This window comes from Heptranchias perlo, chromosome 5, assembly GCF_035084215.1.
Source record: "Heptranchias perlo isolate sHepPer1 chromosome 5, sHepPer1.hap1, whole genome shotgun sequence".
Taxonomy (NCBI): domain Eukaryota; kingdom Metazoa; phylum Chordata; class Chondrichthyes; order Hexanchiformes; family Hexanchidae; genus Heptranchias; species Heptranchias perlo.
Genome location: NC_090329.1, coordinates 94,608,006 through 94,635,991, shown reverse-complemented (window position 1 = coordinate 94,635,991; position 27,986 = coordinate 94,608,006). Strand labels below are relative to the sequence as shown.

The window sequence follows — 27,986 nt, the reverse complement described above, 5'->3', positions numbered from 1 at the left end:
CGAAGAGGGGGACATCTGGGGGGGGGGCGAAGAGGGGGACATCTGGGGGGGGCGAAGAGGGAGACATCTGGGGGGGCGAAGAGGGGGACATCTGTGGGGGTGAAGAGGGGAACATCTGGGGGGGTTGGGGTGAAGAGGGGGACATCTGGGGGGTTGGGGTGAAGAGGGGGACATCTGGGGGGTTGGGGTGAAGAGGGGGACATCTGGGGGGTTGGGGTGAAGAGGGGGACATCTGGGGGGGTGGGGTGAAGAGGGGGACATCTGGGGGGGTGGGGTGAAGAGGGGCACATCTGGGGGGTGGGGTGAAGAGGGGCACATCTGGGGGGGTGGGGTGAAGAGGGGCACATCTGGGGGGGTGGGGTGAAGAGGGGCACATCTGGGGGGGTGGGGTGAAGAGGGGCACATCTGGGGGGGTGGGGTGAAGAGGGGCACATCTGGGGGGGTGGGGTGAAGAGGGGCACATCTGGGGGGGTGGGGTGAAGAGGGGCACATCTGGGGGGGTGGGGTGAAGAGGGGCACATCTGGGGGGGTGGGGTGAAGAGGGGCACATCTGGGGGGGGGGGGTGAAGAGGGGCACATCTGGGGGGGTGGGGTGAAGAGGGGCACATCTGGGGGGGTGGGGCGAAGTGGGGGACATCTGGGGGGGTGGGGTGAAGAGGGGGGACATCGGAGCGGGAAACATCGGACATTGGAGCAGGGTGCAAAGGTAGGTTCATTTAATATTTTCACCAGGTGTGAATCAGAAGTGGTGGGCAAGACGGCCAGGTAAGTTAAAAATCTTTCTGAGTACTTAATCTGTCACAGTTAAAGTGCCTTAAGTACCCCATTTGGCTCTTTAACTGTCATCCTGCCGGCTTTAATTGTCAGCAGGACTTCCGGTTTCGGGTTGCCTGTGCGCACATAGGTGAGTTCCTGGGAAGCTCAGAAGTTGGCGGATTGGAGCCAGCTTCCGAATGGGATTTCCGAGATTTTTGGAGCCCCTGCAATTGCCTTCTAAAATCACCCCCTAATGCGCCTTCTCAGGCAGCTTGGGGACTTGAAGATCGGGCTGTGACCTCAGCTATAGTCCTCAGGTAAGTCCATAAAGGGACCCAAAAGGAGGACAATGAGGAGGGTGTGATCGGGAAGGGTGGGTAGCGGTCAGGATTGGGGACGATGGTAGCAGTGGCGATCGGGCAAGTGTCGAGGTTGTACTTGGGCGGGCGCAGTGGCCCACGTGGTTTTAATGTGGGGTCGGGAAGAGCACTCCTGTTCCTCCTGGCTCCACATTCAGGTAAGTATATTTTAAACACCTACCTTGTTGGTTGCAACCTGCAGCAGTTCCAGTGAGGAAGTGATGCCTCAGTTGTATAGAGCCTTGGTCGCACTTCATCTGGAGTACTGTGTTCAGTTTTGGGCACCGCACCTCAGGAAAGATATATGGCCTTGGAGAGGGTACAGCGCAGATTCATCAGAATGATACTGGGGTTGAAAGGGTTAAATTATGAGGACAGATTGCATAAACTTGGTTTGTATTCCCTTGGGTTTAGAAGGTTGAGGGGTAATCTAATTGAGGCGTTTAAAATGAAAAAAGGATTCAATAGGGTAGATACAGAGAAACCATTTCCCCTGATGAGGGAATCCAGAACATAGGGACATAATCTTAAAATTAGAGCTCGGCCATTCAGGAGTGGAATCAGGAAGCAATTTTTCCACACAACGGGTAGCGAATGCTGGGTCCATTGAAATTTTCAAGGCTGAGATGGTCAGATTTTTGTTAGGTAAGGGTATCATGGGCCATGGAACAAAAGCGGGTAAATGGAGTTTAAGCACAGATCAATCATGATCTAATAGAATGGTGAATCAGGCTTGAGGGGTTGAATGGCCTACTGCTGTACCTATGAAATCTGAATCTCTGAACACGCAGCTCCTGCGATAGGTGAAGGCAGGGCAATCATGGTTTGTAGGTCCTATTTTGTGGGTACCTCAGGGTGGGGGGACAGTACCATCTGTGTAACCTGATGCTCATTGTCCATGTCCTCCATTGCAGCGAAGAAAAATGAGGTTGCAGAGGAGAATGACATTTTAATCCAGACCCTTGTTGCTGTGGATTGGGGCCCCGAATTGGGAATGCTTCAACTAATCGTAAGGAATGCTTTCAGTTAGAATACTCCAAAACTGTCCAGAAAGAATAAGCACTTACTCTTGCCAACTCAATGTAAAGGCTACGATTGTGACAAATGGAGTCACTTCCATTCTTAGCATTGACTCTTTGGGGGTAATCTTAACCCCGAAGAACAGGCGCGCATCTGAAATCCGGAAGTCTCGTCCCCATTTAATGCCGGCGGGTGGATTGTTAAATGGGCAATGTACCTCATTGAGATAGTTGAGGCATTTAATTCTTTGTGTATTAAAAAGGTAAAACGAATTTAACCTCACCTGCAATGGTTTCCCATCGCTTTGGATTCTTGTCAGGTGAAAGCAGGCAAGAAGGGCTGGATCCATGAGGTTAGTGCCTTTACTGCACTGCTTATGGGCCAGGAGGAACAGGCGTGTTTCCTCCAGGTCCAATAAGCTCATCCGGCGCAATCGGACCCCCCCGCCAACCCCGAACTTCTCCAATGCCACTTCCCCCATCCTCCAAATATTTCTGGTGGGCATTTTTTGGCTACAGTACTCCATTTCACTCTTTTTTTTGTGCCTCAAAAATGCTCAAAATGGACAGTTTCAGGAAGGAAAATTCTGCCCCAGATATCTAACTCCAAGTGGTGCATCTTGCATACCATCTTGCTGTGTATTTTCAGTTTTAAAACAGATAAGGGATGATAATTAAAGGACTATATAAATATAAAATAAAGCCACCGATTTATCATTTTCACAGAATAATGGAATTCAATCCCCAAAGAATCAGTAAAAATCCCATTTAACACTAATGGAATTTGATTTATTCAGTCACTTTATATTAGTGGTCCTGATGCTATCCCCTATATAGCATAACCACCTTTATTGTTATAAAGCAATGTATCCTCTAACTCACCATGAGAAATACCACAGGAAATCTGCTAGTCATCTATAAAACTAAAAAGTGTTGCCTCATATATACTTTCACTTTTTTTTCCCCATCTTACTCCACCTAATAATCCTCAGTCAAGCAGTCTGTAACCCAGCTCTAGCCCTCCACCTATGCTGCTCTATAGCCACTGGATAGTGCTGCGCAAGTTCCGTGTTTTGATTTTGACCACATTTTTCAGGGGTTTGCATCGCCGTTACTTGATATATCTCCAGTGATCTCCAACAAAGATCAAGAAGTCAAGATACTGAAAATCATATGGGTAGAACCCACATCTTACCACTCTGCATCACAGTGCATCAATGTACTTAATTACTGTGTTGCCAAGGCTGATAACTAAAAACATACTAATCTCTCTCCCCATGTTTTAGCATTTGTGGTTTGTGAGCATGAGATTGGATAAACAAAGAACAGGAATGCAAACACAGCTGGATGTAAAAAGTTGCATGCCAGAATTGAAAACTATGTAAGTAAAATATTTCAATACTTAGTGAGTTGTTAGTTGATACAAAGTTCAATTTATCATATGTGAACTGGTAGTGACCCTCTTCTAGTCTTGAACTGGAATCATTCTGTTAATCCCTCATTCCAGTTCAAACTTCCTCTTGTAGTCTCTGCAATATATAGTTATGCTAAAACTAATAGCTGACAACTGACAATTGCCCAAATTTTATGTCAGTTCAAATTAAATAACAATAACTTAAATATATATTTATATAGCATAATTATTCCTCACATGCAGGCTGATTTCTTCCATTATATTTTCATTACGGGTGACAAGCTTTTGAAGATCTCAGTTTCAGCTTTTCTTTAGCTTAAGCTTATATTATTTTTAAAATGAAGAAAAGTGTCTTTATTTGCTCAAAAGTACTGCAGAAAAATTGGCAGAAAAAACATGTTTGTTTTGTTGTAAGCACCATACTTTATCCTATGTGAGATGGGGCTGCATGTAAGTGCGCTTTACTTAATGCAACTGGAAAGAAAGACAAACGCACAATCTTATAATCCATTAACCGGGCGGGCTGTTAAAATCGCCCGATGTCCTGCTCTCTTCCCGAAGTCTTCCATTTTAACTTGCTCTTCTGTGCAGGTTGGAAGGGCACACGCTGGAAACCGGCGGAGTCCTTCTAAAACTATGCAGATCCGGCTCCAAAGACATCAATCGGGGCCCAACTGCTATATTAAGCAGTGGCATGCGCGGGAAGCCATTATGGCTTTCTCACCAGGTGAAGCCAACAGCAAGAAGAGTCAGCGCCTCATCCTGCCAAGGTCAGGATGGTTTGCTGCGCGTCTTGGATCCTGCCTGCCTGATTCCCACCCCGAGTTAAAATTGGAGATATTGTGTCAGTTTGAACTGAGGGGTCTTGGCTCAGTTGGTCGCATTCTTACCTGAGTCAACAAGTTGTAGGTTCAAGCCCCATTCCAGGAATTGACCTCCAGCTCTGCAACCTCTCCCCCGAACTCTCCGTTCCTCTTACTCTGGCCTTTTATGCATCTCCCCCTGCCTTCGCCACACCATTGGCGGCCCTACTTTCATCCATCCATGCCCCACGCTCTGGAATTCCCTCCCTAATCCACCATCCACATCTCCCTCTCCTCCTTTAAGGCCCTCCTTAAAATCCTCCACTTGATCAAGCTTTTGGTCACATCTCCTAATATCTCCTTCTTGGTCTTGGTGCATATTTTTTGGCTGATTATGGCTCTGTGAAGCACCTTGGAACATTTTTCTACAATAAAAGGTGCTATATAAATGCGAGTTGTTATTGTTTTCCTGCAGAAGACATGGTTTTGAGAGACATTATTCAAATACTTAAGATTCTTAAGGGAATAAGTAAATTGAACCCAAGTAATATGTTCCAGACTGCCATATTATAGAAAGCACACTAAAGCCATTGAAAGCGTTCAGTGCAGATTCACCAGGATGATAGCAGGATTGAGAAACTATTGTTACAAGGAGAGACTTGATATACAGGGACTATTTCTACGGCAGTGGAAAAGGCTAAAAGGAGATTGAATAGAGGATTTTAAAATTGTGAAGAGTTTTGTGATAGGGTGAAAAGGGAAAGACTATTTCTTCTGGTTGGGAGTCAGTGATGAGCATTCATCAAAGAAAAATAGTCACTAACAGAGTGAGGAGATAAGTGACATTATGGGGAAGTAAAACTATTTATATAGAGATTTGTTTAAGGCCACTAAATCAGGAACATAAATCAGATCTGCAACTTTATACTTAAGTGAGGCATAATTGTTATAGGAGACTTCAACTTACAGGGGATAAACTGTTAAGTTGCAATCTCCCATAACAATTACTGTTCAACTTACAATTTATATTCTTGTACAATTAGAATAAAGAGAGAGAAAATCTGTTTCTGAGCATAATACTGGACTGTTACATGACTCAAATAGTTAAAGAACCCCTTGGAGAGTGGGATGATATTATACCTGATACTACACAACAGTGAGAGGATTGTCAGAAGGGAAGAATATGGAAAAAAATCAAAGACTTTCAGGAATACATTACAGAGAATAAAAAGAAACAGGCTATCATTGGGAAAGAAATGCAGCAGAGGAGGAAGGAAGCCAATGTGGGCAACAAGGGAAGTAATGTGGGAGATAAGGGGAAAAGAAAGAACTTTGCTCAAGTATTAATCTACGGACAGAACTGAGGATAAAGCTGTTTCAGAAGTAAGGTGAAGGAGGTTAAGAAACTGGTCAGAACTAAAATAGAAATGAGATTACGACCGTGGGGAATATAAAGCATGACATGAAAGGCTTTTATAAATAGTTGCTTATGGAAAAAAAAATCATTGGACATGAAAATCCAGAGGTTGCATTGCACCAGTGAAAGAGTGGCAGAGTTTGATCCCCCATCTGCCATGGTCATTAATGTAGACCTTGTCCCAAATTAGGGGACGGAGTCATTTGCATGGTTGGGGTGGGCCGCTAGCGTGTGCAAGAATGTTTCAGCAGTGTCCAATTCTATCCACTTTCATAAGTCAGCCGCTTTGCCACAGGCCTCCCAGGCCCTTCGCAGACTTAAGAAACAATTCCTAAAAAAATCTTCTGCTCCAATGGGAGATGGGATTCTTTTAAAATAAGGTAATCAATCCCCTCCCTTCCTCTACTGATGTGTAATAAGGCTTATTGGGAGCAATTTGCACAGGAGCTCCTTCAAACCTGCCCCCTTGATGTGATGGTAGAAGAATCACCCTCTCTGCCTACTGAAAATGGAGTGCTACAAGAAACAGATCTGAATCCTGGTGGATCTTGTTTCTGTCCCACATTCTAGTCGCCAGTGGGTGATCCACCTGCTCTCCACAAAATTTCAGCTCATTGTTTTTCTCCTTGTGAAATTGTATCTCTTGTTCTTCTCCAATCTCTAGTTCTCTGTGTCCTGCTCTGTGTACAGTTTGCTTTTTTCTTGCTCTCTTTCTCTGTATGGCTATCATATACTTTACTCACTGTGGTGTCTATCTTTCTATTTGCCTCAAACTTTTTATCATAGCAGGTGCTGTAAAGGAGGAGCCATTCGGCACATCGTGCCTGTACCGGCTCTTTGGTAGAGCTCTCCAATTAGTCCCAATCCCCTGCTCTTTCCCCACAGCCCTGTAAATTTTTTCCCTTCAAGTATTTATCCAATTCCCTTTTGAAAGTTACTATGAATCTGCTTCTACCACCCTTTAAGGCAGTGCATTCCAGATCATTACAACTCGCTGCGTAAAAAAATGTTTCCTCATGTCCCCTCTGGCTCTTTTGCCAATCACCTTAAATGTGTCCTTTCTGGTTACCGACCCTTCTGCTGCTGGAAACAGTTTCGTGCTTTATTCCCTTTCATGTGTCTCCATGTCTGAGAGGAGTAGCTATTCTTCTCTGGCCCATCGCCAGCGAAAGTGTTGTGAGGCAGGACTTTGGCTTGCCCGAGTGAAGACACTGACAATGGTAAATTTTCCACTCGTCACTGGGGTGGGGGTGAAAGGGAAAATGATGTGCTGCTTCAGGAGTCCAATGTCTGTAATAGCTTGAAAGGCTAGGCAACATCTGATCATCTACCCAATTGCCTTCAATCAGTATATAATTTTATCAAGTTTGCAATTTAATTTGGATATCCTTTTTTCTGATGACGTGCCGTTTTGTTGCCCCTAACCAAACTGGAGGACTCTTGTATGCTGCCGTGAGTTGCGTCAATTAGAGCTAGGCCATTCAGGAGCAAAATCAGGAAGCACCTTTTCACACAAATAGGTAGCAGAAATCAGGAACTCTCCCCCAAAAGGCTGTGGATACAAGGATAATTGGAGCTTTCATTACTGAGACAGATAGATTTTTGTTACAGCGCATCTACAGATCAGAAACAGGCCTTTCGGTCCAACTGGTCTATGCCAGCATTTAAGCTCCACACGAGCCTCCTCCCACCCCTCTTCATTGAACCCTATCATCTTACCCTTCTATTCTTTTCTCCCTCGTGTGCTTATCTAGCTTCCCCTTAATGCATCTTTGCTATTTGCCTCAACTACTCCTTGTGGTAGCGCGTTCCACATTCTTACCACTCTTTGGGTAAAGAAGTTTCTCCTGAATTCCCTATTGGATTTATTAGTTTTGGATTCCCCCTTGAGTGGAAACATTTTCTCTATGTCTACCCTATGAAACCCTTTCATTATCTGAAAACCTCTGTCAGGTCACCCCTCAGCCTTCTCTTTTCTAGAGAAAAGTGTCCCAGCCTGTTCAGCCTTTCCTGATAAGTATATCCTCTTAGTTCTGGTATCATTCTTGTGAATCTTTTTTGCACCTTCTCCAGTGCCTCTATATCCTTTTTATAATATGGAGACCAGAACTGTGCATGGTACTCCAAGCATGATCTAGTCAAGTTTATTTTAACTTCTCTGCTTTTCAATTCTATCCCTCGAGAAATGAACCCCAGTGCTTGGTTTGTCTTTTTTATGGCCTTATTAACCTGCGTATGGGAAGGGCATCAAGGAATATGGAGCAAAGGCAGGTAAATGGAGTTGAGGTGCAGGCCAGCCATGATCTAACTGAATGATGGAGCAGGTTTGAGGGGCTGAATGGCCTACACATGTTCTTAATGTTCCTATGTCAAGTGATGTAAAGGTGGTAATAATGCAAAAATGACATATGAATTACTGTTTCATTTAAATACGTTTGCTCGTATACGAGTGGGTGCTTCTGGTATCTGGCAGAAGTGATGCCAGAATATTGTACAAATGGATAGGGATCCGGCAGATATGGGCTCCCACCCAATTTTTCGCCCGATCTGCCACACGACCCCTGGCAAACTGGTGAAGAAATAGAAGAAAATCATGCCCAGAATGTCTTTGATGCAGGATCTATTATTGATGCACTGTTCCCATCTTTTATCTTTTTCAAAGCCGAGAGTATGCAGGAAGATGGTAGTGAGCGTGAACTGGGTTGAAGGTGGGTGCTAGAATCAGGTACGGAGAGGCTGCTGGGAAGTGCGAGTGCACACACAAATGAAAAAGTGGGGATCTGGAGGTGCAGCCTGCTGAGGGATATGACTTGGCATATGGGAAGCAGTCGGTGGAATGGTCTATAACCTAGATGATTGTTAGGTACTGTCTGGTGCCAGCTTCCCTGTGAGGCAGAGTGCCTGGCAGCACTCGGAGACAAAGGTCCTAGGTCCTGTGAGCATAGTTGAGTACGAGATGGGACCTGGTAGGGCTTGGTTTGAGACCCTGGGGAGAGGGGGCACCTCTCTGTAAATACTTGACGCTGGGAGAGGTTGAGGATGAGGTTCTAGAATCTGGGCCCGAGAAGATCTGGAATATGGGTGCACTGGATGTACATAATATAGGAGCACTAGAGTCTGCGATCTGAGAACACTCTAGGGATCCACAGCCTATGGTTGGGAGCACTTGGGGACATGGAGGTGTCTGACCCACCGGGTAGGTTCGGAGAGTAATCAGCAATGATCAGGAAGCATTGAGTTGGAGGCAGAGGCTGGCAGGACCTAGATGGATCTGCAAGTACTTGGGAGGGCTGAGGAAGGATGAGGGTGTGAAGCTGAAATAAGTTTAAGGCTGTGGGATTTGGGAACAATCCATGAGGTCAGGGGGCAATTCAGAGGTAGGTTGGCGTTTGAGAGCGTGGGGTGGGAATGCTTCAGGGGTGGCACCGTGAAGCACTTTTGGGTCAGGGTACCACCAAGCCTCTAGAAGCAGAAATTGGGGCTGTAGTTCGAGAGGAAAGAGTCTACAGCTGTGCAGAAGAACTGGAGCAGTCCAGAAGCCATGCATTACATTTTCAAGCAGGCTCCAATGCTGAAGTCCTTTTAGTTTGGCACAGTAAAGGAGGGAGAGTTGATTTCACAGCTCTATTCTTTATTGATTGGTATCGATTTGGTGACCTTATTTAATAAAGGATTTGGACAGCTGTCCTTAATTGTACCATTTCAGATGAGGAGTAGAAGCCTATTTTCTGAAGAGGAATGCAAGCCTATTTGGTCTGCAGTTCATAACGTATCTATCAGCAACTACCTGTGGGCGGAGCAACTGAACATTTTCCATCATCCCATTACAGGTCAGTGTTGGATACAGAGAAGTTGGCTCCCACTTACCTATCTTGTAGACTTTTTTTTTAATACAGTCCTGCCATATTGAGTCTTGATACTACAGGAGGTCAAGTTTGTTTCAAGTATCTCAACTGCACACATTTCACTGCATGGCGTCTTGGGTCCTCCTGTGGGACACTTAATTGACCTAGTTATTCATGGTATGCCACTGCCTTCCGAATCTGGAAGGAGTGATCATGGAAGCTGGTGCAACTGAAGAAAATTATATATTTCCTTTACCAAGCAAAATCTATTGGTATATGCCTCCCTTTTTTATTAATTATGCATGAGGAGAGGATACGGTGCACTAGCCCTGGTGTTCTTAGCTAACTCCTGCATTTACTTTCGGGGTGAACTTGATGTTGCTGGGTTTCTAGAGAGCTCTGTATCTCTTCAACCCCCTATCACATTGTGGTGAGGAAGGAGGGTGGTGGCTGCCACATACTGACCCAGCTGCACCTGCCCTTATTATTGTTTGTCCATATTTCTCCAAGTTTTATCCTCCTGCAGGCATGCCTCTGCCTGTTTGGCCCAAATGCTCATTCTCTCTTGCTGTCCTGAAGATCATGCCCAAGATCTTCGCAAGTGATAACTCTAGGTCTTGCTGTGCTGGTTCCAAACACACCTTAACATTAATATTCAGTCTGAATGGTTCTCCTTGGCTTAGTTCTTGTTGAGCCTCTTGCCACAGATCTTTTGTCTGGTTTCTGCTTTTGTTGATTTGTTACATCTTATTCAGGTACCAGTTAGAAACTTAATTAAGTTTGTTATTGTAGCAATATTACTATTCTTTACATAGTGTGAGGTTCACTTATTTTTCCCCTTTGTACAGTGTAGTTGTTTTGGAATTTAAAACGGATCATATGCAGCACAACAAACTGGAAGAAACAGGGTGTGGGAAGGACCAAGAATTTTTTAAAAATTATTCGTTCATGGGATGCGGGCGTCACTGGCGAGGCCAGCATTTATTGCCCATCCCTAATTGCCCTTGAGAAGGTGGTGGTGACTGAATATCCTGTAACTGAAAATAAAAGAGCAGCAAATGAACTCGATTTGGTCACCAACCTATCCTGGTAGTCAATTGATTGAACATTCAGAACTGAACACACTTCTGAAATTTAAGTTGAGGACATATGCAGGAGATCATGTAAAAAGAGTTCCCATGGGAACTGGGTGGTGGACTGGAATTTCATGTTTGGCACCTGGGTTTAAATCCATTATTTTTCAGCACTAACGTTCCTCACTGGAGTACAAAATTGGCCAAAAAATTAAATAAGTGCAACCGAGATGAGATTAATGAGATTACTTAGTGGCAAATTTGGAAACAGATTAGAATTATAGTTCATACCATCTCTAGCTTGACTGATGGAGGTCTGCTGAAACGACGCCCCACAGGACTAAATCCTCCTAAAAAAGGAAAGATAGCACATTCAAATCAGTTATGCCTTCTATGTGAAAAGAATAAAGCTCAGGTTTCATAAAATATTTCATTAAACAGGCTTTTGATAAACCATATTCCAAATTCAACAAAACTTTTGGTAGAAAAACGTGAATCATACCCTAACAGAATATTTTTCTATCCGCAAATGCTACACTTAGGGTCAGAGTAGCAATAAATAAATACACCAGAGGGTAAGCTGATCCTATTTATGCATAACACCAGAACATAAGAAATAGGAGCAGCAGTAGGCCATATGGCCCCTCGAGCCTGCTCCGCCTTTCAATCAGATCATGGCTGAGCTCTGACCACGGCTCCACTTTCCTGCCTGATCCCCATATCCCTTGATTCTCCTAGAGTCCAAAAATCTATCCATCTCAACCTTGAATATACTCAACGGCTGAGCATCCACACCCCTCTGGGGTAGAGAATTCCAAAGATTCACAACCCTCTGCGTGAAGAAATTCCTCTTCATCTCAGTCTTAAATGGCCGACTCCTTATCCTGAGACTATGACCCCGAGTTCTAGACTCGCCAGCCAGGGGAAATAACCTCTCAGCATCTACCCTGTCAAGCCCCCTCAGAATCTTGTATGTTTCAACTAGATCACCTCTCATTCTTCTAAACTCCAAAGAGTATAGACCCATTCTACTCAATCTCTCCTTATAGGGCAACCCTCTCATCCCAGGAATCAATCTAGCGAACTTTTGTTGCACCGCAAGTATATCCTTCCTTAGGTAAGGAGACTAAAACTGTACACAGTACTCCAGATGTGGTCTCATCAAAGCCCTGTACAATTGTAGCAAGATTTCCTTATTCTTGTACTCCAACCCCTGGCAATAAAGGCCAACATACAAAAGGCCAACCAGTTCTGTGCTGCAGCAAAAACGGAAGCTGTTATTAAAATGTGTGGGAGTGATTAGCACCAATCATCAATTTTAGCACATTTGGCATTGTATCACCACATTTATGAACGGTACAAGTGTTTGTAACTAGAGGTCAAAGAAAATGTAAGATGCACAAATTAGGGATAACTTCCTTATCAATGGAAGACCTAAATTATTCTTATACATTTTTCCGATCAGCCGATTTTTAAAAAAAACTCCAGAAGCTCTTGCATGTTGCTAATTCTTTAAATAAGTAGAAGTCATCTATTGCAAAATCAAACAGTTTTTTTTTTAGTTGGTAGATTTGATTTTCTATATATCCCATACTAAGAGACTCCATCATCCTGTCATAACAAAACTAGAATTGTATCAAATGTTGGCTTCAATACACTTTGTCTGGTCCCAGTACAGGCAGCAGGACTGGATTAGTGAGTGCTGTGCTCAGTTTTCAGAAAGGCCAACCTTGTGCAAATGTCAAATATTTACATATTCAGCACAAGCTTCTGGCCTGGATTAAGCCTGGCACTAGGAGTTTACAGGGATTGTCGCTGCTATTTAAATCGGAGGTGTGATTGTCGTGTAGGCAGCCACAAAATCTTTTGGCAGCAAATATTGTGATTTGACTCAGCTGCATGGAGGAAAGGAGAAGAACTGCCTCTTCTTCGATGCAACACAGGAGATGTTAATGGGGCAAGTGAAGGAAAGGAGGGGCAAGTGAAGGAAAGGAGGCACCCAAAGCATAGCAGAGTGGGAGGTAGTGATGGAGAGGAGTCAGTGTGCTCGCCATTGTCCCTAGGAACTGGCAGTAGATGAGGAAGAAATTTGACAGTCTCCGGAAGATTGCCAAGGTACAACTATACAGCATACACAAAGTATATGGGAAAAGTATGCATATCACAAAAAGAGTTTTCTCTCCACCTGATACAGCTCAACAGAGGTGACAGGCAAAGCACTCAGACAACATTTCATTGAAAGGTGTCGCATGATAAAAGGGAACAAAAGTACACCAAAGGAGAACCCTGCAACTTCAGTCCTTAAGCAGACTTAATGAAAACACTCCTGAAATCTTGGGGTTTGAAGCCGTGGAGGAAATGCAGGAGTGAAGCTGAAGGTCTCAACCAAGCCCAGGGCTACTTTCTTTTTATTATTCTCTCTTCCCGTACTTGCTATCATACAGTACTTGAATAAAGGAGACTATGATGGTATGAGAGCAGAATTGATTAAAGTGAACTGGGAAAATAGATTAAAGGGTAAGACGGTACATGAGCAGTGGTGTTCATTTAAAGAGTTATTTTACAACATTCAAAAAAAAAATATTCCACTGAGGAAAAAAGGGTGTAAAAGAAATGACAGCCATAGAATCATAGAAGTTACAACATGGAAACAGGCCCTTCGGTCCAACATGTCCATGTCGCCCAGTTTATACCACTAAGCTAGTCCCAATTGCCTGCACTTGGCCCATATCCCTCTATACCCATCTTACCCATGTAACTGTCCAAATGCTTTTTAAAAGACAAAATTGTACCCGCCTCTACTACTGCCTCTGGCAGCTCGTTCCAGACACTCACCACCCTTTGAGTGAAAAAATTGCCCCTCTGGACCCTTTTGTATCTCTCCCCTCTCACCTTAAATCTATGTCCCCTCGTTATAGACTCCCCTACCTTTGGGAAAAGATTTTGACTATCTACCTTATCTATGCCCCTCATTATTTTATAGACTTGTATAAGATCACCCCGAAACCTCCTACTCTCCAGGGAAAAAAGTCCCAGTCTATCTAACCTCTCCCTATAAGTCAAACCATCAAGTCCCGGCAGCATCCTAGTAAATCTTTTCTGCACTCTTTCTAGTTTAATAATATCCTTTCTATAATAGGGTGACCAGAACTGTACACAGTATTCCGTGGCTAAGTAAGGAAATTAAGGATAGTATCCGACTAAAAACAAGGACATATAAGGTAGCCAAACTTAGTGGGAGAATAGAAGATTGGGAAGTCTTCAAAAGGCAGCAAAAAGTAACTAAAGGATTGATTAAGAAAGGGAAGATAGATTATGAAAATAAATTAGCAAAAAATATAAAAACAGATAGCAAGAGTTTCTATAGTTATATAAAAAGAAAAAGGGTGGCTAAGGCAAACGTAGGTCCCTTAGAGGATGAGACCGGGAAATTAATGGTGGGAAACATGGAAATGGCAAAAGTGCTGAACAAATATTTTGTTTCAGTCTTTACGGTAGAGGACACTAAGAATATCCCAACACTGGACAAAAAGGGGGCTTGAGGGCGGGAGGAGCTAAATACGATTAAAATCACTAAGGAATTGGTACTCAGTAAATTAATGGGACTCAAGGCGGATAAATCCCCTGGACCTGATGGCTTACATCCTAGGGTCTTGAGGGAAGTGGCAGTAGGGATTGTGGATGCTTTGGTAATAATTTTCCAAAATTCTCTGGACTCGGCAAAGGTCCCGGCAGATTGGAAAACTGCTAATGTAACACCCTTATTTAAAAAGGGTAGTAGGCAGAAGGCTGGAAATTATAGACCAGTTAGCCTAACATCTGTGGTGGGTAAAATTTTGGAGTCTATTATTAAGGAGACAGTAACGGAACATTTAGATAAACATAATTTAATAGGACAAAGTCAGCATGGCTTTATGAAGGGGAAGTCATGTCTGACAAATTTGCTTGAGTTCTTTGAGGACATAACGTACAGGGTGGATAAAGGGGAACCAGTGGACGTAGTGTATTTAGAATTCCAGAATGCATTTGACAAGGTGCCTCATAAAAGATTATTGCTCAAGATAAAGAATCACTGGATTCGGGGTAATATTCTGGCATGGGTGGAGGATTGGTTATCTAACAGGAAGCAGAGAGTTGGGATAAATGGTTCATTCTAGGACTGGCAACCTGTAGCCAGTGGTGTTCCGCAGGGGTCGGTGCTGGGTCCCCAACTCTTTACAATCTATATTAACGATTTGGAGGAGGGGACCAAGTGTAACATATCAAAGTTTGCAGATGATACAAAGATGGGAGGGAAAGTAGAGAGTGAGGAGGACATAAAAAACCTACAAGGAAATATAGACAGGCTGGGTGAGTGGGCGGAGATTTGGCAGATGCAATACAATATTGGAAAATGTGAGGTTATGCACTTTGGCAGGAAAAATCAGAGAACAAGTTATTATCTTAATGGCGAGAAACTGGAAAGTACTGCAGTACAAAGGGATCTGGGGGTCCTAGTGCAAGAAAATCAAAAAGTTAGTATGCAGGTGCAGCAGGTGATCAAGAAGGCCAATGGAATGTTGGCTTTTATTGCTAGGGGGATAGAATATAAAAACAGGGAGGTATTGCTGCAGTTATATAAGGTATTGGTAAGACCGCACCTGGAATACTGCATACAGTTTTGGTGTCCATACTTAAGAAAAGATATACTTGCTCTCGAGGCAGTACAAAGAAGGCTCACTCGCTTAATCCCGGGGATGAGGGAGTAGACATATGAGGAGAGGTTGAGTAGATTGGGACTCTACTCATTGGAGTTCAGAAGAATGAGAGGCGATCTTATTGAAACATATAAGATTGTGAAGGGGCTTGATCGGGTGGATGCGGTAAGGATGTTCCCAAGGATGGGTGAAACTAGAATTAGGGGGCATAATCTTAGAATAAGGGGCTGCTCTTTCAAAACTGAGATGAGGAGAAACTGCTTCACTCAGAGGGTGGTGGGTCTGTGGAATTTGCTGCCCCAGGAAGCTGTGGAAGCTACATCATTAAATAAATTTAAAACAGAAATAGACAGTTTTCTAGAAGTAAAGGGAATTAGGGGTTACGGGGAGCGGGCAGGAAATTGGACATGAAGCTGAGTTCGGATCGGTCAAGGCCCTGTGGGTGGCGGAGCGGGCCCAGGGGCTGAGTGGCCGGGTCCTGCTCCTACTTCTTGTGTTCTTTAGATTTGAGGTTAGGATCAGATCAGCCATGATCTTATTGAATGGCGGAGCAGGCTTGAGGGGCCGATTGGCTTACTCCTGCTCCTATTTCTTATGTTCTTATGTTAGTACAGTAGTATAACACACACTAAATTGGCATGCAAGCTTTGTTTGATGGAGGGTCTTGCAACCAACATTCTAACATATGCTTCTCTTCTGTTTCTATAGGCATTCTCCAAGGTCCAACTAAATAGCACTCAAGTGCCAGAGGCAAAGCCAGCACCTAACTGCACCCTATGCCACTTAGTCCACCTATTGCAAATGCTAGTAAAGGTACATCCATTCTGGGTGATTCAGATAGTAAGGTCAAGGAGGGAGCGCTGAGCACAGGTGAGGAGGAGCAGGTGGATGTGGCAATGGAGGAACAGGAAGCTGCTGACCAGAGAGTAATTCTTCATCTGCCAAGTCTAGGCATAGGGATCTCACAGCATCAACACGAAGAAGAATGATACTTTGAGTACCAATGTTTTATGCAGTCTTTTGGGAGTGTGTGATGCACCCTACAAGATTTTGTAGTGAAAGTGCAGTGGCCCACTTCTCAAATGTGGCAACTACTAGGACCTGTTCCTGGCATGCTGGCCCTTTTTCCTCCCTCTTGATGGAGGAACAGGTCCTAGTAGAAGCCTACTTTCTCTGAAAATGGGCCACAGTATTTACCTTTAGTAGGCCTCAGTCTCCACTGACACCTACAAAAACTGCAACCATTTTTGTCTTTGTGGCTCTTCTGCGTCTTTAAGTGCAGCGGCGTAGGATTACTTGCAGTGTGGACTCCCTCTTGGGACAAGAATCCCACCGGGAGCCCACCCGGCATGCCTCGGCAAAGGCAAAATATATTAATTCAGCCAATCAATAGAGGAGCATTAAGTAACCCTAATCCAGAGTTATACCATATCCTGCCACATTCGGGAAGTGGGCTACTGCACTATCACTACAAAATTTTGTAGGGTGCTTCACACACTCCCAAAAGACTGCATAAAACATTGGTACTCAGAAAGCATCATTCTTTTATATGTTGATGCTGTGAGATCCCTATGCCTAGACTTGGCAGATGAAGAATTACTCTCTGGTCAGCAGCTTCCTGTTCCTCCATTGCCACATCCACCTGCTCCTCCTCACCTGTGCTCAGCGCTCCTTCCTTGACCTTACTATCTGAATCACCCACAAGTGGCATTTGTCGGTATGTCTCTCCTTCTCTCTGTATGCTTCTCACATTCTTTTCTCATTGTTATCTTTAGTCTCTCTGTCATCAACTCTATTTCTCACTCTTTTCTCTGCCTCTTTCTGTAATGGTCGTCCTGTCTGTCTCTCACCTTCTCTGTATGCCGTACACACATGCTCCTCTATTGATTGGCTGAATTGGAATATTTTGCCTTTTTAAAAAAGGCCAACACATGGAGCAAGATGGCACTGAACATGTCTAGGGCCGGAGGCCAGGTGGGAAGAGGCTGGGAAGGGAGGCAGGCAGTCAGAGGTTGTCTAGGAGCTGCTGCAACATGTGCATGAAAGAGAAACTCGGAACCTGGGCCAAGGCAGGATAGAAGCAAGGTGCCAGGCCAGCGTTAGCCTGGGAAGGACCAGGGGACAGGTCCTGGTGTTGGGTGTTAGCAAACATGGCTTTTCTCCATCTCCGTCTCTCCTCAACAGGGTTTCCGCCTTCTCTCTCTATTCTTCTCACCAGGGTCTTTCTTTTCCATCCACTCAACTAGGGTCTTCTTTCTCTTTTCTTCCTTCAATAGGTTCTCTAAGCTCACTATATTTCCATTCCTCCTCCCCCTCAGGCTGCTTGCAACATGCATAGAAAAAAAAAGGTCTCTTTCTGATTCTCTCTGAGGAAGAGAGCTGGAAACGAGCGTGAAATGGGCATCTCGACTTCAACCCGCGCCAGAAGATGATGCCCTCAGGCTCACTAGAAATTGGGCCTCGAGCCTCATCTGCATAAAACTAGCGAGCTGAGGGTGACCCAATGCAGCTCACTGGTCTGGGCCTTAGAAAATTTGGTTGGCTTTAATGTCGAGCTGGCCCGCAGGCAAGTCCTGGGGGATGGCGAACCGGAGGTGGGGGGTGGGGGGCAAGACCAGCTGGCAGTATTTTTGTGGAGCCAGGAGGGGCATTCCTGCTCCTCATGGCTCCACAGAAATAAAATAAAAATTTCACTCACTTTTTTGTGGGTGGCCTCCAGCAGTCCCATTAAGAACCACTAGTTAAGCTGCTGAATGCTCTGCCTAGTTGATGACGAATTTGGAACAGATATTAGGACCCTGATTTCCACATTCAAGGTGCATATCGCCTGTTTCAAGCGGGGGCCTTGGACATTTGGAAGTCGCTGGCTTCCAATTCCAATCAATGTCCGAAATTGATCTTCACAAAGCAAATTTATTGCCCAAGAACCCGGCACGCCATGGACCAATTTCTACCTCTCTGAAATTCTTTCTTCCTTCCTCTGTTTTTCTCTTCCTTCCATTCCTGTCTTCCTCTTTGTCTCTTGTGGACTTTCTCTCGTCATTTCTGTACTATTAAGTTCTATTGATGTTCACAGATTAAAAAAAAGTTTTTTTAAATCTCCCCTGTTGTAATAGGTTCTCAGTTTGGCAAGGATTAGAGAAGGTGAGGACACCTACTGCGGCACCAGAAGAAGAGAAGATTTTAAAAAAGGGGGCTGAAGAACCCCTAAGATTTTACAAACTGGGCCCCGCCTCCCCGCCATATTGTATGTGCGGCGGGTGAGGAAAGGACAGTCGGGGCTGTCCCAGACAGGGGTGGGGAGGGGAAACTTCAGCTCCAAGCATTAAAGCAGCACTAGATCTCTAACTGGTTTTGCCCCATTTTCTGTTGTTATCCTGTCTGATTTGGAACAGAATTACAAATGAAAATCCAGCCTTAGGGCTCTTGAAAACAGTGGGATCCTAGTGCAAGAAAACTAGCCACGACCCCCTCTCCGAAAAATACATTAAAAATATAATTCCAGAATTCAACTGGAGCTGCAATACATTAATTTTGCTCAGCCAAACCTTTTGCAGCTCCAGCAAGTTCTTCATTATTTTATTAATTGTCAGGAGATAGTGCAGCTTCCAGTTTTAACCTATTCAAATGCATCAATAAAATAGCACTGTTGAGACAATTTATCAGTAGTACTATGGAGCAGCTCAGTTATTTGTCAATTGCTTTTTCAAACTTTTAATCAATTCAACATTGGGTTCACTCAGTACGAATGGCCCATCCGCTGGTTTTCTGTGATCTGATAGCCAACACAATCCAATCAGATAAAGACAAAGACAATGGGGAGAGAACATCTTTTTAAAAAAAATATAAATGATATACAGATGGTTTCAGTTCATTTTCAACACAGCCTTTCACAGCTAGTGTCTATGTTTTACTTAACTGAATTATAAGGAACAAAAATGATCCTATTTCCAGTAACATAGGCAACATTTATTTGTAGTGGAAGGACGCAGGGTTGCGCCTGCAATTTCCTACTCAGCCAGTTCCTGACCTAGGCCGTTATGTCAGAGAAAATACTGAGAATCTAAGTGTTTCTCCACAAATTGGAGGGGGGGTGGTGGTGGGAGATCAGTTGATGAGTCACCCATACCAGTCTCATGCACCTCTTTGCAGCGAGCTCAAAAGCAACATTGGCAGAGACTCCAAAGCAATTTGCCTGGTCGTCTTTTTTAAAAATTCGTTCATGGGATGTGGTCGTCGCCATCAAGGTCAGCATTTATTGCCCATCCCTAATTACCCTTGAGAAGATGGCGGTGAGCCACCTTCTTGAACCGCTGCAGTCTGTGTTCTCCCACAGTACCTTTAGGTAGGGAGTTCCAGGATTTTGACCCAGTGACGATGAAGGAATGATATATTTCCAAGTCAGGATGGTGTGTGACTTGGAGGGGAACATGCAGGTGGTGTTGTTCCCATGTGACTGCTGCCCTTGTCCTTCCAGCTGGTAGAGGTCGCGGGTTTGGGAGGTGCTGTCGAAGAAGCCTTGGCGAGTTGCTGCAGTGCATCCTGTAGATGGTACACACTGCAGCTATGGTGTGCGGTGGTGAAAGGAGTGAATGTTTAGGGTGGTGGATGGGGTGCCAATCAAGCGGGCTGCTTTTTCCTGGCTGATGTCGAGCTTCTTGAGTGTTCTTGGAGCTGCACTCATCCAGGCAAGTGGAGAGTATTCCATCACACACCTGACTTGTGCCTTGTAGATGGTGGAAAGACTTTGGGGAGTAAAGAGGTGAGTCACTCGCTGCAGAATTCCCAGCCTCTGACCTGCTCTCGTAGCCACAGTATTTATGTGGCTGGTCCAGTTAAGTTTTCTGGTCAATGGTGACCCCAAGGATGTTGATGGTGGGGGATTCGGCGATGGTAATGATGTTGAATGTCAAGGGGAGGTGGTTAGACTCTTTCTTGTTGGAGATGGTCATTGCCTGGCACTTGACTGGCACAAATGTTACTTGCCACTTATCAGCCCAAGCCTGGATGTTGTCCAGGTTTTGCTGCGTGCGGGCACAGACTGCTTCATTATCTGAGGGGTTGCGATTGGAACTGAACACTGTGCAATCATCAGCGAACATCCCCATTTTTAGCCTTATGATGGAGGGAAGGTCATTTATGAAGCAGCTGAAGATGGTTGGGCCAAGAACACTGCCATGAGGAACTCCTGCAGCAATGTCCTGGGGCTGAGATGATTGGCCTCCAACAACCACTACCATCTTCCTTTGTGCTAGGTATGACTCCAGCCATTGGAAAGTTTTCCCGCTGATTCCCATTGACTTCAATTTTACTAGGGCTCCTTGGTGCCATACCTGGTCAAATGTTGTCTTGATGTCAAGGGCAGTCATTCTCACCTCACCAATGGAATTCAGCTCTTTTGTCCATGTTTGGACCAAGGCTGTAATGAGGTCTGGAGTCGAGTGGTCCTGGCAGAACCCAAACTGAGCATCGGTGAGCAGGTTATTGGTGAGTAAATGCTGCTTGATAGCACTGTCGATGACACCTTCCATCACTTTGCTGATGACTGAGAGTAGACTGATGGGACTGATGGAAGGGTTGTCTTATGAGGAAAGAGTGAACAGGTTGGGTCTATACTAATTAGCATTTAGAAGAATGAGAGGAGATCTTGTTGAAACATACAAGATTCTGAGGGGACTTGATAGGGTAGATGCTGAGAGGATGTTACCCCTCATGAGTGAATCTTAAACTAGGGGGCATAGTCTCGGAATAAAGGGTCGACGTTTAAGATGGAACTGAGGAGGAATTTCTTCTCCCAGAGGGTCATAAATCTTTGGAATTCTTTACCACAAAAACCAGTGGAGGCTGAGTCATTGAATACATTGAAAGGCTGAGTTAGGCAAATTTTTGATCAGCAAGTGAGTCAAAGGATATGGGGAAAGGGCAAGAAAGTGGAGTTGAGGTAAAAATCAGATCAGCCATGATCTCATTAAATGGCGGAGCAGGCTAGAGGGGCAGAATGGCCTACTCCTGCTCCTATCTCTTATGGTCATAATTGGCCGGATTGGATTTATCCTGCTTTTTGTGGACAGGACAGACCTGGGCAATTTTCCATATTATTGGGTAAATGCCAGTGTTGTAGCTGTTCTGGAACAGTTTGGCTAGAGGCGAGGCTAGTTCTGGAGCACAAGTCTTCAGCACTACAGCCGGGATGTTGTCGGGGCCCATAGCCTTAGTTGTATCCAGTGCACTCAGCCGTTTCTTGATTATCACATGGAGTGAATCGAATTGGCTGAAGACTGGCTTTTGTGATGGTGGGGATATCGGGAAGAGGCCGAGATAGTTCATCCACTCGGCACTTCTGGCTGAATATGGTTGCAAAGGCTTCAGCCTTGTCTTTTGCACTCACGTGCTGAACATCATTGAGGATGGGGATGTTCACAGAGCCTCCTCCTCCCATTAGTTGTTTAATTGTCCACCATCATTCACGACTGGATGTGGCAGGACTGCAGAGCTTTGATCTGATCTGTTGGTTGTGGAATCGCTTAGCTCTGTCTATAGCATGTTGCTTCTGCTGTTTAGCATGCATGTAGTCTTGTGTTGTAGCTTCACCAGGTTGGCACCTCATTTTTAGGCACGCCTGCTGCTGCTCCTCGCATGCTCTTCTACACTCCTCATTGAACCAGGGTTGATCCCCTGGCTTGTTGGTAATGGTAGAGTGAGGAATATGCCAGGCCATGAGGTTACAGATTGTGCTGGAATACAAATCTGCTGCTGCTGATGGCCCACAGCACCTCATGGATGCCCAGTTTTGAGCTGCTGCATCTGTTCTGAATCTATCCCATTTAGCACGGTGATAGTGCCACACAACACGTTGGATGGTGTCCTCGGTGCGAAGAAGGGAGTTTGTCTCCACGAGGACTGTGTGGTGGTCACTCTTACCAATAGGGTCATGGACAGATGCATCTGTGACAGTTAGATTGGTGAGGACGAGGTCAAGTAGGTTTTACCCTCGTATTGGTTCGCTCACCACCTGCCGGAGGCTCAGTCTGGCAGCTATGTCCTTCAGGACTCTGCTCCCTCCCGACTGTATATCACTGTACCCCCACCTCTGGTGGGTCTGCCCTGCCAGTGGGACAGGACACACCCAGGGGTGGTGATGGAAGAGTCTGGGACGTTGGCTGAAAGGCATGATTCTGTGAGTATGGCTATGTCAGGCTGTTGCTTGATTAGTCTGTGGGACAGCTCTCCCAATTTTGGCACAAGTCCCCAGATGTTAGTGAGGAGGACTTTGCAGGGTCGACTGGACTTGCTTTGCCTTTGTCATGTCTGGTGCCTAGTGATTTTATTCTTATTATGACTTTTTGTTGCGAGATTGTACAACTGAGTGGCTTGCTGGACCATTTCAGAGGGCAATTAAGAATCAACCAGACCAGGTAAGGACAGCAGGTTTCCATCCTAAAGGGCATATGTTTTAACAATAGTTTTAAAAAAATTTTTAACTTTATTTTAATTAATTGAATTTAAATTCCCCAGCTACCGTGGCAGGATTTGAACTCATGACTCCAGATTAATAACAGGCCTCTGGATTAATAGTCCAGTTACATAACCAATATGCTATCGTACCGTCTCATAACATGTATAGAAAAAAGGGCAAGAATACAACTAAAACACGAGCAAAGAAAAAGAATACCCTATCCCTCAAAGGAGGATTCTAATCACAACACACCTTTAAAACATGCTTTCGTTACAACAATGCTGGGGAAGATATACACATCCAAATGTACATTGTGACAACATAACACAATATTGAATAAATTTGCTCTGAAGCACAAATGATCATTACCAGAACCACTGCCAATAACAAAATTAAAATACAAACCCTAAATGTTTTGAGTGTACTGGGGAAAACACCATGCAAGCTAGCACTGGCTTCAGCTGGCACCATTCTCAATAGCTGGCTTGACGAACTTTTTTTAAAAAAAAACTGCCTCGGGGAAAGCTGCCATGTTGAGTCCCTGCTGGTACTTAACTTTTCAGCTGCATATCAGACACAGGAATCAGCATCCAAGACTGGAAAGTATGCTGATTTGCAGTCAGTGTTGGCAGCTGGCCTGAGGCCACTCATTGAATCTCATCTGGAAGGTTTTTTCCCCAACAGGGAAACCCAACATGACGTGGCACATTTCCACAAAGTGTTTATTTTTTTATTTACAGACAAAACAATGAAGATCTCCTCTCAAGAAGGCATTGTCAACACATTTTAAAAATTGTTTTTCCATGCAGAATATATTACAGATTGAAAGTTTGTCAATTTTCCCTCCTTGACTTCCATCCTCAAGTATCGCTCACCTAGGGGATAGATGTGGCTGTAAATCAATATAGTCAAATACTGATTAGCTGATCAGAACTAACTTAATTTCACCAAACAAACCCTTCCAGCATATACTGGATAATTAATATCCTGGTAAAAAAATCTACAAAGGATAAACAAATTTGCTTCTCCTCCTTTTCCTGTCACGTGATGCCGATGCACCGTGTGCAGACCCAAATGTCAAAACAGCAATGGGGAGAGTGGAAGATAAAAATCCTAACGGCAAAAGGGAAGATTATATATATTTTAAACAATAGTTGGCTTAGATAGTGGCCCATAAAGTTATGACACAATATCAGTGTTGAGATGAAGTTTTGAAACCTTTTGTGGTTCATGATGTAATCAGGCTCCTTGAATTGTACTACAACTTTGTAACAAACTTCAAGTTAGCTATTCAACGTGCCAGAATAGGACTACAATTTAAAAAAAAAATTTGTTCATGGGATGTGGGTGTCGCTGGCGAGGCCAGCATTTATTGCCCATCCCTAATTGCCCTTGAGAAGATGGTGAGCCGCCTTCTTGAACCGCTGCAGTCCATGTGGTGAAGGTTCTCCCACAGTGCCGTTAGGAAGGGAGTTCCAGGATTTTAACCCAGCGATGATGAAGGAACGGCGATATATTTCCAAGTTGGGATGGTGTGTGACTTGGAGGGGAACGTGCAGGTGGTGTTGTTCCCATGTGCCTGCTGCTCGTCCTTCTAGCTGGTAGAGGTCGCGGGTTTGGGAGGTGCTGTTGAAGAAGCCTTGGTGAGTTGCTGCAGTGCATCCTGTGGGTGGTACACACTGCAGCTACTGTGCGCCGGTGGTGAAGGGCAAGAATGTTTAGGGTGGTGAATGGGGTGCCAATCAAGCGGGCTGCTTTGTCCTGGATGGTGTCGAGCTTCTTGAGTGTTGTTGGAGCTGCACTCATCCAGGCAAGTGGAGAGTATTCCATAACACTGCTGACTTGTGCCATGTAGATTTTGGAAAGGCTTTGGGGAGTCAGGAGGTGAGTCACTCGCCGCAGAATACCCAGCCTCTGACCTGCTCTCGTAGCCACAGTATTTATGTGGCTGGTCCAGTTAAGTTTCTGGTCAATGGTGACCCCCAGGATGTTGTTGGCGGGGGATTCGGCGACGGTAATGCCTTTGAATGTCAAGGGGAGGTGGTTAGACTCTCACTTGTTGGAGATGGTCATTGCCTGGCACTTGTCTGGCGCGAATGTTACTTACCACTTATGAGCCCAAGCCTGGATGTTGTCCAGGTCTTGCTGCATGTGGGCTCGGACTGCTTCATTATTTGAGGGTTGCGAATGGAACTGAACACTGTGCAATCATCAGCGAACATCCCCATTTCTGACCTTATGATGGAACTCCCTACCTAAAGGTACTGTGGGAGAACACAGAATGCAGTGGTTCAAGAAGGTGGCCCACCGCCATCTTCTCAAGGGTAATTAGGGATGGGCAATAAATGCTGACCTTGATGGCGACGACCACATACCTGGGCAATTTTCCACATTGTCGGGTTGATGCCAGAGTTGTAGCCGTACTGGAAAGAGGCGTAGCTAGTTCTGGAGCACAGGTATTCAGCACTACAGCTGGGATGTTGTCGGGGCCCATAGCCTTTGCTGTATCCAATACACTCAGCTGTTTCTTGACATCACATGGAGTGAATTGAATTGGCTGAAGACTGGCTTCTGTGATGGTGGGGATATCGGGAGGAGGCCGAGATGGATCATCCATTCGGCACTTCTGGCTGAAGATGGTTGCAAATGCTTCAGCCTTGTCTTTTGCACTCACGTGCTGCACTCTACCATCATTGAGGATGGGGATGTTCACGGAGCCTCCTCCTCCCGTTAGTTGTTTAATTGTCCACCACCATTCACGACTGGATGTGGCAGGACTGCAGATCTTTGATCTGATCCGTTGGTTGTGGAATCGCTTAGCTCTGTCTATAGCATGTTGCTTCTGCTGTTTAGCATGCATGTAAGTCCTGAGTTGTAGCTTCACCAGGTTGGCACCTCATTTTAAAGTATTAAAGCACCATAATGTTAGTAGAGTGGAACATTAAAAGAAAGCTCATCTGAGAATAAACCATAGTCACTAAGGTTACTTAGAAGGACTCCATTGTTAGTAATGGTGGAAAACAAACCTCAATTCTCAAATGTTGGGGGGGGGGAGGTAATTGGTAAGTGGAAGCAACATACCCAGAGTTTTCAATGTATTCTTGCTACATAAGTTATTTTAATATTCTTTTCTTTGCATAACAATTGGATTATGTCGATCCAAACAAGGTAAACTTTACATATTCAGTTAATGCATTCAGAACGCTGGAGTGAAGCTAGCCACAAGTAACAGAAAAATGGCAAAACAACAATATATGACAAAATGAAATGAATCAGTAACCATCAGCAAATGCAAATACAGCAAATCTTTCAACAGTATCAAAATTTGCTCGCATACTTCTCAAGGGATTTTAACACAGTTTAATTCATAATATTCTTTAAAAACGTAATTAACTCCATTTTAATTTAACTATGTCTTACCTGTATTCTTCCACAAGGCACATTTCAAATTACAAAATAGCTCATTGTAAAATTCTGCATTTTACTCTAAAGCAACAATAGCATACTTATTGCAACAAACTACGAAATCATTTCCATCAACATTATAATAAATGTTGGACACAGATTTACCATATCATAGATGTGTTTGATATATCATACGCTGCTTTATCTGAATCCATAAGTTTTTACTGCAGCCAGGTTCTATTCTGTTTACAATCCAAATAAATTTCTTTTATTTTTGCCCTTTCCCTTATTTGACCTGGTGTTTCTCATTTGTATCAGCAAACTCATTTTCTCTCATTTAAGCTGACATGTTTGAAATGACTATGCTGCATAACAGCAATCATCAGTGTGCTGCGACTTACAAAAACAATTTGAAAAACAAACTGGTGCACATCTGTTGCATCACTGAATGGAGGACCCAGAGTACTGATCTCAGTTGTGCCACGTGGGAAGTTGTTGAGCAGATGCCAAGCACGTCCCTAATGGGAGGAGGGAAGACTAGGTGCTTTCCTGTGGAGGGGAAGGAGGTGGAGAAGGAAGGGGAGTAATCGGAAGCAGATATTCCTGGCTGCTCTTGTGCTTCTATCACTAATCAAATTCAGAGCAGCAGATCATCTACCCACCTTCTTAACTGTGCATGATGTGTGGACTGGGGAAAGGAGGAAAAAAGGGGACGGGCAGAAAAATAACTTCAAAAATTAGGACATCGCATTCTTCAAAACCAAACAACAAAGGTCTAGACATTAGCGGAGGCCGAGTGGTAGAGCGAGTAAGAACACTGCTCTTTTATGCCTGGCAGCCGGATTTAGATTCAGGTTTTACTGATGGGTGAAAATTTTTCTCTCTCTAATGGTTCAAAATGACATTTTGGAATCCTGACCCAGTTTACTAGTGGATATGGATCCAGAGTGCAAAATTGCTTGTAATTTGATCTTAAATGTGTAGTTCCATTCAGGTAGCCAAAATAATAATTTGTGGCAACATGTGGGAAAATGGAACATTACTTAGGAGTCTCAGAGTTATTACAACAATTTCAAATACCAGCATGTACCTTTACAATCCAATCTCACGTGTTTCATTCACATTGTTATCAAGTCTGTGCTGTATTTGCTGTCCAAGTCGTGACCATCGAGTCTGTGTGTCAACTTTCTTCTTCCGTATTGGTTAAGTTTAATTAATATAATTAATATGTTAGTATAAGTTAATGTAAGTTTAGTGGTACAAGTGGTTTAGTGCACACACACAAGCCAAGCACCTCATGTGGTCTTGCCAGCGAAGGAGCATGTAGACAAAGCCAATATGGCTCACTCTATATGACAATTAAGAAATGGCTCAGTGCTCTAGACACAGCAAAGGCTATGGCTCCTGACAACATACTGACTGTAGGGCTCAAGACCTGTGCATCAGAACTAGCTGCCCCCGAGACAAGTTGTTTCAGTGCAGCTATGACACTGGCATCTACTTGATAATGTGGAAATTGCCCAAGTATGTCTTAGTCACAAAAAAAAGGATAAATCTAATCAGGCCAATTACCGCCCTAACAACTTCCATCTAATCATCAACAAAGTGATGGAAAGAGCAAGGTGGTTGATTCTTAATTGCCCTCTGAAATGGCCTAGCAAGCCACTCAGTTGTACAATCTCGCTACAAAATGTCATAAGAATAAAACCGGACAGATCACCCGGCATAGGACCACTAGGCAC

General features: G+C 44.3%; 1 protein-coding gene across 6 annotated transcripts in view; it reads right to left on the bottom strand.

Moving 5' to 3' along the window:
* ahi1 (Abelson helper integration site 1) overlaps positions 1-27,986 on the bottom strand; it is a 344,784-nt gene that overhangs the window by 31,871 nt on the left and 284,927 nt on the right. For all 6 annotated transcript variants that reach the window (XM_067984827.1, XM_067984826.1, XM_067984829.1 and 3 more), the window contains one exon: positions 10,978-11,036. In XM_067984827.1, coding sequence (XP_067840928.1) covers positions 10,978-11,036 — 59 coding nt within the window. The remainder of the gene's footprint in view (positions 1-10,977; positions 11,037-27,986) is intronic.